The 14,068-nt window shown below is 38.9% G+C and overlaps 1 protein-coding gene across 1 annotated transcript; it reads right to left on the bottom strand.

The window, feature by feature from the left end:
* Nucleotides 1-885: 885 nt before the first annotated feature.
* On the bottom strand, nt 886-1,698 carry RFPL4B (ret finger protein like 4B). Its single transcript, XM_016136963.2, has one exon. It carries the CDS (start codon nt 1,696-1,698, stop codon nt 886-888), a length of 813 nt encoding a protein of 270 aa, XP_015992449.2.
* Nucleotides 1,699-14,068: the final 12,370 nt, after the last annotated feature.

Below are 14,068 nucleotides of genomic sequence, written 5' to 3'. Positions count from 1 at the left end.
GACAAGAGTGTCCACAATGCCTTGTGAGTTTTGTTAACCCACTGATCTAATCCCAGCTAAGACCTTCCTCATTCCTCCCTCCTATCTCTTCCGTTGTTCTAGGGGTTGTTTGTTTTTAATGCAGAAATTAAAATTAAAACAAAATTCATTTTAAATTAATTGAAATTTAATTGATTGATTGACAAAGTGTAAGAATTAAAATTAAAATACACTGTGTCCTCTGGTCCACTGGCTTCAGAGTGTGGTTCCCCACCAACATCACTTGGGAACTTATTACAAATGCAAATCCTTGGGCCCCATCCCAGATCTAAATCCATCCAGAGATTCTGATGCACAACAAAGTTTTGGAATCAATGTTCTAATCCAGTGATCCTCGATCCTGACTGCACATTGAAATCATCTAGAACTTGGGAAAGGTTTCTTTCAGAGTCTCATCTCCAGAGATTCCAATTTGATTGGATTGGGTTGTGGTTATGGATGTGGAAATTTTTGATAGTTCTTCATGTGTTTGTAATGAGAAACCAGGACTGAGAACTGGTCAAGCCCAGTTATGGCATCTGGGCATTTATAGTCAAATAGAGCCATTCAAATTGAGTATGTTCTAGAAGAGCGAGAGATTTTGAGCACCTCTATAAGTTTTTCTGTTCCCTCGTACACTTCCTTCCTGACCTAGGTGGATAGATTTGAGTTGTTCTGACTCCTTTAGCCTCCTTTGGAATTTCAGTCCCGCTCTCATTGTTCTTTCCTTGTGTCTTCATAGCCCTTTCTAGTTCTTCTCCCACTAGCTTGTGGTTTTGGTAAGTTATATCAATTGAGGCAGGTTAGGATAGGCACTTAATGGTGTTAGCCCAAGAATTCTGTGGTAGAAAGAACACCGTGAACTTCTCATGAGCAGATGCTCAGGGTGCCCCCTCTGCCACCTTCTCCAGGCAACTCAGGACAGAAGAGTGGATGCAAAGATTCAAAACATGAGAAATTACTGTGTATGTAGATGAGGGCATCATTTCTAACATCAAAAAACTTGATTTCTTCTATCTCGACATCTAGAAAAATTCCTATGTGGCTAAGGCCAGGGCTTGCAGAAATTCTGGTTTCTGGGATGGAGTTGGAGTAGATGGTTCCTGCCTTCATGCTGATGACCCAGAAGCCATGTTCAGAGGAGAAACCGCTCTTCCTGTTTCTGTCAACTGATTGCTTGCAGACTCCCAGAGCCCAGTCTTTCCCCTCTTCCACTTCTACCTCCCAATAATGGTAGCCAGAGGAGAAGCACGAGGTTCCCAGGACACAGGCCATGTGGGTGAATCTCTGGGGATCGTCCACCAGGTCATGGCAGATCTTCCCACACTGGACTTTCCTTAGGTCATTGGAGAGGACAAGGCAGGAGTTTGCAGTTGCCGCATCCAGGGTCATATCCTCCCGAAACGTCAGGAACTCTTTTCTCATGTGCAGACTCTGCTCCAGTAGAAAACTGTGCTGTTGTGTGAGAAGCGTTAGTGTTCTAATTTGCCATTCCTCCAAAGGGGGTTTCTCAGTTGCTTCTCGACAGATAGGGCAGGTCAGTTTCATATCCTTCCTTTCTAGCAGCCAAAGTTGCATGCAGTCGAAGCAGAAAGTGTGCACACAGGGGAGAGAAATGGGATTGGAGAAAAGTTCCAGACAAACTGGACAGGTGGCTTCCTCTCTCAGACTTGCAGGCATGATTTCAAGGTCACTCCTTAGTGGTAAGCTGAGTTTAAACGGCTCTTTATTAGCTCCTGGGAATGATCTGGCGCTCTTCTTCAATAATGAAGATGTACCTAAACCCAATACAAAAATCAAATAATATAAATCTTTCTGTAGTTTATACATGATGATGACACTAAGTCACTGGAGAATGATAGTAAAGGCATAGTTTGTGAGAGAAACTATCAAAATATTCCAAAATCTAAGTGGTCACAAGAGAGAGAAATAGGACACTGGACACTGTCTTTTCAGGGAGGGCAGTTTACCTTGCCTGGAGAATTCCAGGTGAAGTCCTGTCTGCTCTGACTAGTTTCTCTCTGCAGGAGCTAAGTCCAACTGGGTCTTTAATAGGATCTAGGAGTCCTTGTCAGTATTCCTTTGTAGGTTACCTGCAGTTAAAGAAAAAGAATTTCCTTATCTAGGTACAATCATAAAAATAAAACCAATCCTACCGTACTCGTCACAAAAAGGTGACTCTAAGGAGACCTCAAAACTTCAAGGAAAATTACCATATGTAATAAAACTAACAAAAAATACTGCAAAACAAATGAGATGCCCATCAGAGAATCAATTTTAAGGATAAAAAAACTGGGTTACCAGAATATCCTGGAACATAGTCTCGCCTCTCTATTTAACAAATAACTTACTAGGAGCCTTCCGTGCTGCCGGCTCAGCTAGACTCTGGAGATACAAAGTGTGTGACCACAGACAGGAGCAATGATTCTCAGGAGCAATGTGGAGCTTCGGGGAGCCTTCCATTTCCTGAACGTTATTCCGGTCTGACGGCACATGGCTGAGTGACAACAGAGATAACTTTCATTCTCAAATTCCCAAACTCCATTTCAAAAAACCTGACTTTTTAAGGCAAATTGAACAAGAACGGTTGCAATCTAAAAAATATACTTGCCTAACCCACCTTTGAAAACAATTTTTCCAAAGAAAAAAAAAAGCCACATTTTTAAAAAAAAAAAAAAAAAAAAAAAAAAATCCTTTCCAATATTATCCGTGATCAGAAATGATCTGAAACTATTTATATAATAATGAAAGGATCCAGTTAGTTATAATACAACTATTGAAAATGGTAAATATATCAAAGTGAAAACCCAGAAAGCCTTGAAGAAATGTTAATAAAAATAAACCATTTAAAAGCACATACTGTATTTGAAAACACAAACACATGTATGTATAAAAAATGACCAAGAATTAATATGTAAAAATTTAAATGATGATGTTAGAATGGAAGGTGAAAAAAAACTTCTGATACAAGATAAGATGTATTCTTTCTCTCCTGAGATGCAAAGGTAAAGACATTCGAAAGATACTTTGTAGCCAAAGAGAGGGAAATGGGACAGAAGTAATCTAGACCAAGATTCGTTACCTTAATTTGCAGACTTTCAGGTAAGGTGCTGAAGGTCTGAACTCTGCACCCCTACCTATTCTGGCTTTCGCTTCTCTCTGAAGTGGATTTGAGCTCAGATACTCTGGCTTTTTATAATCCCTGGGACACAGTCTCCACCCACAATCAGGGTCATGACCCCAGTGATTGGGTTATTTAGATTAAATCAAGTAAGCTTTACTCTCTGTGAACTTGGATCCTCTTATTAGTAATATCTTTTTTGGCTCCCCTAGTTGGGGGAGAAACTCGGAGGCCATTCATGGTCTATGTCCCTTTCTCCACCAGCGATCTGTACAATTGGAAACACCAGAACTCCTCATTCTCAGAGAAACCCCAGGGATTAAGCTCTCTCCTAGAAACTAGTTTCTTTACCCACCAGCCGACCTGGGACGACTGTCAGCAACTCCTCCAGGTCCTGTTTACTTCAGAGGAGTGGGAGCAGATCCAGAGGGAGGCTGCAAAGGCGGTATTAGAGCCCAATGGGCAGCCTTCCATCGACCTGACCCGCATCCAACATGTTCTCCTGAACACCCATCCGCCTTGGGACCCCAACACCGACCAAGGTAAGGAGGCTCTCCTACCCAAGTTAGGGGAGGAAAAGCTAACAGAAATTCATAATTTTCACTGCTTAAATCTTTGCAAGCTCTCTCTCTCACATGACAGGAGACCCACCAACTGGTCCCTGCCACCAGGACAGCTGCTCAGCATCCAGTCCAGCCACACAGGTGATTGGATCTGGGTGAGAAAGGTACAGCCTGCTTCTCTTGAGCCCTGCTGGGACGGACCTTTTCCTGTCATCCTCACAACACCCACCACAGTCAGGGTAGCTGGACGCCGTTATTGGATTCACCGTACCAGAATCAAGGCTGTGCATCCACCACAGACATCAGAACAATGGACTCTGCATTGGACAGAGGACCCACTAAAATAAGACTGTCAAGGGTCCAGTCAGGACTGTCTTGATTCTCTCCGTCCTAAAATGAGGGGGTCTTTGTATGGTTTTAGATGAGGCCTAGACCTACTGTTCAATGATTTGAATTTCCCTAGAAAACCAGTGGGGAATGTTATGGGTGGACAATTTTCCAGTAAACTACTATTAAATATTTACTTCTGATTCTGCTAACCAGGGTGTGGGAATCTGATCAAGGATATGCTAAGGGCCAACTGTTAACCAGGGTGTGGTGATCTGCTCAGGGATGTGCTGCTGGCTATATAAACTGCCTCTTCTGGGAGCTCGGGGCTGATCTCTTCTAACCCTGCATGGTAGAGAGTCAGTAGCCGGCTGGCTAATAAAGGCTCACAATTCATCTCAATTGGCTCCATGGGTCTTGGATTTGATCGCACCAACAATAATACATAGTTATTACAATACTATTGACTATATTACCTATGCTGTACTTTATTTTTTATCCTTGTGACTATTTTGTAACTGCCAATTTGTACTTCTAAATCTCTCGCCTTTTTCACCCAGGCCTCCAGCTTCTGTCTCTGTAATATTTTATTACTCGTATAATAACATATCAGTGCATGAATCCTCATCCCTAGGTACATAAAAAAAGGTGTATGAAAATATTTTTAATTTTTAGAATAATTTTTAACTATCATTAGTGCTGCCACGAGTTAAGATTAAATTACAAAATAAGCTTCATTCCATAGATTCCTGATTATAAAGGAAATCGACTTTCACACATGCTAGTTAGGTAAGATTGAGCCACTGGTGGGGAGGGGGCATAGTCAGCCCTGTCAGGAATCTAAGATCCCTACAGGGGGTGATGTGTTCACTCAAAACAGTTAGTATTTTTCAAAAGGCAGCAGCTATAGTGGGATGGCTTTGCAGCCTCCTCTGTTCTTCTATCTTCGTCTTCCTGTCCTCTCTACTGCGTGTCGTACATTAAAGTAAACCCTTAGGTCTATCTAAAGGAAGATGGGGGCACCTCTATGAATTACTAATGCCACCAGAGTCCGCTAAGGGAGCTCCCATGCTCACCTCTTCAAAGGAGCCATGTTTTGCATACCTGTCAAGCTCCAGGAAGAGAATATTTTGGGCACTTAGAATATGTAGAATGTTTCCCTTATTTTTATTTATTTATTTAAATAAGTTTCATTTATTTTATTTATTTATTTTCTGTACTTATTTTAAAGGACAAACTCTCTACCAAAAAAGAAAAAAGTTAGGGTTTATTAAACTCTGTAGTTACATAGTTGATAATATGGAATCCCTACTCTGGTCCTATTGATGGATCTCCTATTTTTTGTTTTGAAATTTTTTTTTTAGGGGGAGATGTCAAAGATACTTAAAAAATTGAATAATGTTTATGTCTTTTATTCACAAGGTATGTTGCTATCTAATTCTACCAGGCAATAGAATTCTTTACAGCAAACTATTGGTAAAAATAACAAGATTCAATCTGAGTCTTTATGTAATTATCAGTGACCTTAGGCCACTCACTCTCAAATAAAAGAGTAATGCTTAGTCACCCCCAACCCTCAACCCCCCAAAACACCCACCCTTCTGTCACCTTGTAGGACCACACCCTGAGCAGAGGCCAGAGGGGAATGGCGTGAACTTGAGTGATTGGTAACGGGCAGGAATACGGACACGCATATGACCCTGCCCTTGGCCCTGGTCTCCAGAGTCAAATAATAAGTGTTTTCAGATTATTCATGTGTTTTCTCCTCTGGTTTGGGCTGTTGAAATATTTTTATGCAGGTGACAAAGGCTAAGCCAAAATAAATTTCCTTTCTACTCAATTATCTTGCATTCAATGTATTATCTAATGCATCCTGCAAATATCTTTAAATGATTTGAGCTTCACCCCCATTCTGGGGATAGAGATACATCAAAGTTGGCTGCCCATCATCCCATTTCGTGCCCATCACCCTCACAGAGGTCAGGGACTTCCAATCTGGCCGAGGAAACGAGGTACATATCCAGGTGCTGCACCTCCCCACTGCACCGATTCATCCTCCTCCCGCGGCTGCCTCCGCTCCTCAGATATACACCCAGATCCCTACCTTGCCCTGGCCCCTCCCTTCTCTTCAGCCTCATCTTCTGAAATCCATACATAGAGCCTCCTTTCATTCCTTCCCCATCTCCCTCCCAGTTCAGGACAGACCGATTCTCTCTGACCGACACTAGCCACACTCAGGCACCCTAGCTAACACCTATTCATCCATCATCCAGATACAGCTAGGGTGTCAATTTTTCAGGGAGGTGTTCCCCAGACTAGGTCAGAAACACCTATTATATCTTCATGGTACCCTGCATCTTTCCTCTGTGTAAATTATCTCAGTGTTAGTTATACACTTATTAATGTGATCACATGATTCATCTGTGGTTCCTTCACATTAATAAATCGCACCTACCGAGTACTTACTCTGTGCCAGGCATTTTTTTCTAAGTACTTTACATGTGCTCTAGCTCTGATTCCTTGTAGCTCTGTGAGGTAGGTGCTGTCATCATCTTAACTTCTCACATAATGAATTTAAGATTCTATCACCACCACGCTGTGCGATCTTCGCGTGTTACTTAACCTCTCCAGATCGCCTATCGCCAGCCATCTTTCACATGAGACAGAAATAAACTTCTATACTGCTTAAATCAGAGTATGTTATGATTTTTCTATCTTATGGGAGTAATCCAATCCAATTAAAGTCCGATTAAAACAGATGCTAATCTAATTTTTTTAGCTTCTGGAACTGTGGATCTGTGCTATCTCGATAGTCATATTGCCTCATCGTACTTCATTCAGGGATTAAGAACCCTGGATCCCATCTACATTTTCTACCATATTTTGCATTTTACTGATAGTTTATCACCTAACTGAAGAAATAGGTGTGACTCATCGGACCTTCTGTGCTTGTAAATGTGCTTGTCAGTACCTGTCTGCTGAACGTTAACTCTTCAATTCTTTTACAAGTATATTAGTGAGTTCCTCAGGACCGCATCATCGCAAACAAGAAGAGATGATGACTAATTAGCAGAGTCGGCACAGTCCTGTGAATGCAGCAGAGGATGCCTTATGCGGTCAAATCTTTCAATTAACTATCATCTAAACATAACATGCCATCTTCTCAGCAAGTTGACCATTGTCATGAGGTAACTCAAAATTAACTAATCAAAATATTTATCTACCTTCAGAAGGGCCAGCAACAACGTAAGCCTTTCACACAAACATTTATTAAATATCTACTATTTTGAGATTCTCTGTTAAATATTGAGAGAAATCAAGACGAAGAAGACGAAGAAGATGAAGAAGACGAAGAAGACGAAGACAAAGAAGAAGAAGAAGAAGAAGAAGAAGAAGAAGAAGAAGAAGAAGAAGAAGAAGAAGAAGAAGAAGAAGAAGAAGAAGAAGAAGAAGAATGATACAGCTGATGCCTTGTATGTTACAAAATAATTAAAGGAAGTAAGACAAATATGCCGGAAGGTAAATAATGTGAAGTAGACAAAACAGCCTGTGGTATGCAATGGACTGCTGGTTACTCATGTATCTCTTTAACCACATCTATATATAGATAACAAAGGACAACATATTTTGGTCTGTTTTTAGACATTCTCTTTTCAGAACACTTTACCATTTAATGCTCATTTCTTAAAATAGCATCACAGACCTCTGAAAACAATGTCAACTGATCTATCCTATGTGAATGGAATGAAAGAAATTGGCATAGCTTTACTATCCTAATCAAGTCTTTTTCCCACCCTGAAAAATTCCCATTATCCATGACTACCCATAAGAAGTGTTCAACAAGTATTATAGATTGATAGTTATGAATTTATCTATTGATTCATATATTCTTACCACAAATAATGTACTATTATACCCCTGTATCCCATGTCCCTACTATCAGTGCCAATGAGACAGCTGAGTGTCTCTATAGATGTGAAGTGTTCACAGTTCCAGAACTCAGAAGAAGGATCCGGGCTCCAGACAAGGACATTGGAGGATTTATCATGTAAATATAAGTGTTAACTGGGAGGCTGGGAAGTGGCTGAGGTTGCCTATGAAAGCTGTGAAGAGTGAGGAAAGAGCGACTAGGGCAGAACCCTGAGGAACACCAAGTTTTAGAAGAATCCTCAAAAGAAATTGTGTCAGAGACACTGAGGAAAGAGAGAGACCCTCTGCAATCCACAACCCAATTCTGGAACCGACAGGCCTCCAGTCCAACAGAGGCAGCTCTGAGAATGACTAGCAGTGCGGCCCAACTGGGCCTCGGATGCCAGCAGAGTGAGTGAAGCCAGGAAAAGCCAAAGCAGAGAGTTCCAGGAGATTGTGGAATTGGACAGAGGCCTGAAATCTAAATAGACAAAGGAGTCTTGAAAAATAAATATGATGTAGCATATTTGTCCAAGCGAGAAAGGCCGGGCAGGCCACACACGCTGCAAAACAGAGGTCAGAGCAAAGTCCCTGATCTAAGAACACATATCCAGACAAGAGGGAAGGTTGGGATGTTATATGTCTACTTAAATGATGAAATCTCAATGTAACTAACTGCCGTACACAATTTACACATAACTTCTCTCCTTTCCTCTAAAAACTCCTATTCTAGGGAAATTCTTTTTAAAAATATGTTGCCGATGTTGTCTGAGGTTTCCTTTAATAATGAGCAGTGTATTGGAAGTTATATATTTGCTTGCTAACTAAGTAATCACAGTTTTAAAATCTTCAGCAAAACTACCCAGATGCCTGTCTCTTTTGTAATAAAAAATTTAACTTATCTTACATACCTTTCAGGGCTATTGGAAAACAATCAAGAAATCTGGGGGGAGATATTATGCAAACGTATATAAATGCTTTAAAATAACTAAGGAACACTTTCCCCTAATTAATAGTGGCTTTGAGAGTACATGCTGATGCTCAAATTAGTCTACCCATGATGCTGAAAAGTCAAACCACAAAGCCTTGGTGTATCCAACCTGTGCTTATGAGATGTCCAGAGTGCTTATCTGCAGGTTGCCCAGAGTGATCTTGTTTTAGGGATTAATGAAATATGAAGCACAGGGAGGTCAGCACATCATATCACTGAAAGATCATGCCACACATTGAAGATTTTTGAAGTATAGATTTTTTTCAGACTTAAGGAAGCTTAACATTCTTTGGTGTCAAAATAGTTCAAATCACTGAAGTTTATTGTACTGATTCGGCAAACCCAAGTTGATATGGAGAAATCATTTTCTAAAGATCAACCTTTTCCCTCTTACTGGGCTGGAGAAAAACAGCATTCATGTCCAGAGATTCAATGTCTTACCTGTCAGCAGGCCCTGCACAGCTGAGACTCTCCGGAATCTGTGTTGTATACTGCCATCTACTGGATATTTGGGGAAACTGCAGCCCTAGCCTTCATTACCTGTGATCCTAACCTTGATCCCGACTTCACTTTTCCTTTAGCACGTGGGAGGTTTTATAAATATTAGAAACAGATGCGAATGAGAGGTGTACACTTATTCAGTTAGACTCATTGAGATCCACAGGATGATTATTTTAGAAACTTTAGGAACGGCAGGGTAAAATTAGACAAGAAATTGTTTCACTGAGGGGTAATCAATTTATAAAATTTATAATCACTTTACTTGGTATCACGGAGAACAGAAAAAAAGAGATTCTGGTTTTTTTAAAAAAATCAAATCGCAAAACATACAACTCTAATTAAGATGAGTGAATTATGCATACATGTGGAAGAAAATATTCATACAGGTCTGTTTTATCTGCTCTTCTAGTATTATCAGGCATCAACTGTTCAAATATCAAGAGCCTGTATTTGGTCCATTTTCTCCTATTTTTCATCTTGGTACCTAACTTCTGGTCATTTCTCTGCAATTTGAGGCCAAAGGAAAGGAGGTAATGCATGGCACTAAACTGTCATGCACCAGCTTGTTAGCCAGCTCGTTAGCAATTCTGACAGGTCAGTAGGGTGAGAGATTTTGAAATTCAAATAGGATTTCATCATGGATTTAATTCACCAAATCACTAATACTACTAACTGGACACTGGGTGAGTTTTAATTTAAAAGGTAATTATAATCTGTGCCTAGTGCATGGTTGACACACAATTTGTACTTAATACTAGTGACCTCTGGTCAGGCCAGCTTTGCAAGGAGTCAGCTGGCTGCTGAGAGGCACTGTACATTAGCAGAGAGCTTAAAATGCCACAATTTCAAATACGTTTTTTCCTTCATATAATAGGTTTAGCTGTGTAAAAATTGCTCTGGGTAGAATAACTGCATATGGCAAATCCTTGAGTAGGTAAGTACGAATTCAGAGAAGAAATAAGAGTCACAGTGGCCTGATGGGAGGAGAGCAAAGGAAAAGAGAAGGGAGGAGGAGTCCTGCCCTGTGATTTTGTTCAGCGTTGGTTCTTCCTTTCTTGTTCCTTGGTCCAAAAGACTGAAAGGGCACCATTCTGATTTTTAAAATTAATTATATTGAAGGAATGAGTTGTTTTGTTTTGTTTTGCTTTGTTTTTTTTTTCTTTTTTTTTTGGCAGCCAGTTTACTGAAAGAACTTTTGCAAGAAAGACTTGCTTTTGAGCCTTCAGACCTCTACGGATCTTCCAGAAATGGCCCGAAGTCTCTTTTCAAGGAAAGCTAACAGTTACCAAGGCAAGGCTATCTCTTAGGTAGGAGAGATTACAGCAAAAATTCTGTACTTCAGGTCTTCTAGCCATTTGTTTCCTTTTGGACTAATCTTACATTTTAGAACATGAATTTCATGTGCAGTGGGAAGGACCTCCAAAATATATATGTCCCTTATTAATTTATATCTGAAATGCTTGTAACATGGTTAAAATATTTGATTATCAATTAGACAAAAGCAAAACTTCCAGTGTTCTTGAGAGAGGTAAAAATAACAACAACAAAAAAAACTACTTAAGTTTCACTGAGATACATAGGTCCAATACTGTGATTTTCATTAAGACAAGACTTGTTGAGAAAAAATGGAGAAGATGGTAACATAATCCTGTACTGAAGATCATCAAAAGCCTGGAAGTGCTAAAGTCAGACTTGGTTTTATGTGGAAGCTACACTACCATCAGGCCCATTCTATCACTAGATTCCTTGATTAGATTAATGTCAGACATTTATTTTATTAATTTCTTAAGTTTGCATAGAAATTTTATTTATAGAGTGAGATTTTGGCTTAGTTTTCAAGTGCTTCATTCTATCTGTGTGACCCGGGACGAGTTATTTAATCACTCTAATATTCAGTTTCCTCATCTGAAAACTAGGGAAAATGAGCCTAATTTATAGTCCTTGGGAATTAGAGAGAATGTATGTAAAGCACCTACATTTCATTACCACTCAAATCATCTAAATGGTTATCTCGAGAAGAGGAAGAAGCCACCAGTATAGTTTATATATTTACTGCCATTTATTTAACATTTACTGAAGAAAAAAATATAGTTTCCTTATTTTCTTTACCATTTACTCACTGTTTTGAGTACCAAGATTATGTCATTTAATAGCTTCAATTTAAGTTCTTTCTATATTATACAAATAATGTTACTATTAACCGAAGTAATTTGAAAGGGAATTATTCCCCTCTTGTCCAAATAATTAGGTGGGCTTAAAGTTCTTCATATTTTAAAAACACTTTGAAGATTCTTTTGTAGCACTGGAAATATTGTGTCCATTGAAACTAGACTTTATTTCCACTTACTAACGATCACTGGGATACAATCTCCTTACAATCCAGCAGAGATGAGAGAGGAAAAGTTGAATTATTGACGTAGGATGGGGCTTGTCCTAGGGGGGATTGGTAAGAAAACTATAAAAATGGGCCAGAAATTGAATAAGTACTCAATGGAGGTACAGAAGTTAATGTCTAAGATCATGGTGGTAGAGATAAAGATTTGCTCTAGTACTCAATTCGTTACAAAAGAAAAATCAAGAAAAATATATAAATGAGATGATTGAATTCTTTTTCATTGTCCTCACCATGGTGATCTTATCCTTGGGTTCACAAAGCAAAATCAATAACATATTGAAACCAAAAGCCTGTATCAATCTGATGATGGAAGAATTTGTAGACATCCAGGCTTTCTTCAAGATATCCATTCATTCATTTCATGCAACAATAATTTTCAGGCTCTACTATATACCACAAAGTTTGATCGATGCTGAAGGTATTAAATAAAATGTCATGGAATTGGCTCAAGAAATTCACTCTAAGCTGGTAACAACTCATCAGAATTTTAGTGTGTTGTTGCGCTACTCTTGGTGTAAGGGGACAAAAAGCATTTGAATCACGAGGAAGAAAGAAGCCTTCAATAATGCTTGAATAAGGAGTAAAGCAGCCAGGACAACACTTTGTATATAATTCCCACATGCAATATACCATGCCCTATGAATAATGTGTATGCGTGCCTTCTATTCCCTGCTGAGGCATATTCTCCTTAGAAACCAAGAGGGCACATTTTATGCCTCCATCTCCCCACTGCAAGTATAGCACAGTGTCCATCATGTATTATTAAAGTTCCAAGTGAAATGAATTGAATTGAAGAATGCTTCAGGGGGGAAATATTGATATTTCAAGTACAAGTGATAAAAGACTGAATAATGAACAGAAATGAGAGTCTTTCAAAGGTATCAAAAAATTGAGGCAAAACTTTGAAGTTATCCATCTTGCCAATGGGCTCCTGGAATCAGTCTTTGTGGATCATGCGCTGACTGTCAGATGCTTAAAAATGATGACCTAACAAAAGAGCAGAATGATAAAATTTGTGACTGAGGATTCTTTTTTTTTTTTTAAGTGAATTTATATCCAACTACTTTTGATATTTTTAAAGTAAGAAGCCCCGAAGCCTTGCTTTAAAACCATGTTCAAAAACCACCACATGTGAACACGCCGAGTCCCCTGGGCTATTTGACCTATTAAAACACAAAGATTCTCCACTAGCTCACATAGTCATGCAATTTTTCTTTCAAATTTATGAATCAGAGCCTTAGTGTGAATAGACAATGAGGGAAATTTTTATGAATAGCCTCCCTATTATCATGGTTCATGACTTTTTACAATGCAATTATTGTGGCACGTATCATAACATAATTGAAATTCTAGAAATGGAAATGAGAGGTAATTGAAAGGACAAAGTTACTCAAGAAAACGCAAATGCCATTTTATTTGCAAATTAAATTAAAAATATAATGAAGTGGGTGTAGAAATTGATTGAAAAATTAATTGAGAGAAACGAATTTGGAATATTTCTACAAAGGACATCTGTAAGAAATACTTCTGTTCTGACATACCTTTTCAGAGCGTAAAGCTCTTCCTGTTAGCTAAAACTTGAGTGGAAGCCAGACTAAAGACAGACATTTAGAAGATATCAGAATAGGCAGATTTACACTCTGAGGTCTAATGGCACACTTGTGAACTTGTCTGGTGTTGAACTACAAGAAAAAGGGAATTTTTCCAATATGAGTTCCAGATCAATACTTAGCATAGAGTTTGTTTGTTTGTTTAACATTTGCCTTTTTTTTTTTTATCTCGCATTCTCTCTCTCTTTCTTCTTCTCTCTATCTTTGCTGATTTAAAAATAAAATAAGTTGGAGACATCCAGACAACATTGTGCCTCCAAATACTTTAGCATGTGGCCCTAAAGAATGAATGAATCAAAGTGTAAGGGTCTACATTCTACTTTCTTTTCATATCTCTTAAATCTCCTTTATTCACCATCACCAAAAACATCTTTTTTAAAAAAAAGTTTTTCAGGACCCTGACATTTTGGTCAGTCTACATCACCTGACTTGTACAATCTTTCCCCTTCTGTACTGTGTCCTCATGACTAGATTCAGCTCGAACGAGGTGATCATTTTTCAAAGTAGACCACAAGAGTGTTTACTGTTCACTATGTCTTTAAATGACAGACAATTCTTTAAAAGAAATATAAAAAAAAATGATTTGACCTTTTTAAATATTTAAAGTACTAAAGAGAACAGGTAGAGAATTGT

Source organism: Rousettus aegyptiacus, unplaced genomic scaffold, assembly GCF_014176215.1.
Source record: "Rousettus aegyptiacus isolate mRouAeg1 unplaced genomic scaffold, mRouAeg1.p scaffold_m13_p_1, whole genome shotgun sequence".
NCBI lineage: Eukaryota > Metazoa > Chordata > Mammalia > Chiroptera > Pteropodidae > Rousettus > Rousettus aegyptiacus.
This window is presented reverse-complemented; position numbering and strand designations above follow the sequence as displayed.

Bases quoted from the DNA above. Each gene is read 5' to 3' on its own strand.
- RFPL4B (XM_016136963.2), bottom strand. From the start codon at position 1,698: ATGCCTGCAAGTCTGAGAGAGGAAGCCACCTGTCCAGTTTGTCTGGAA.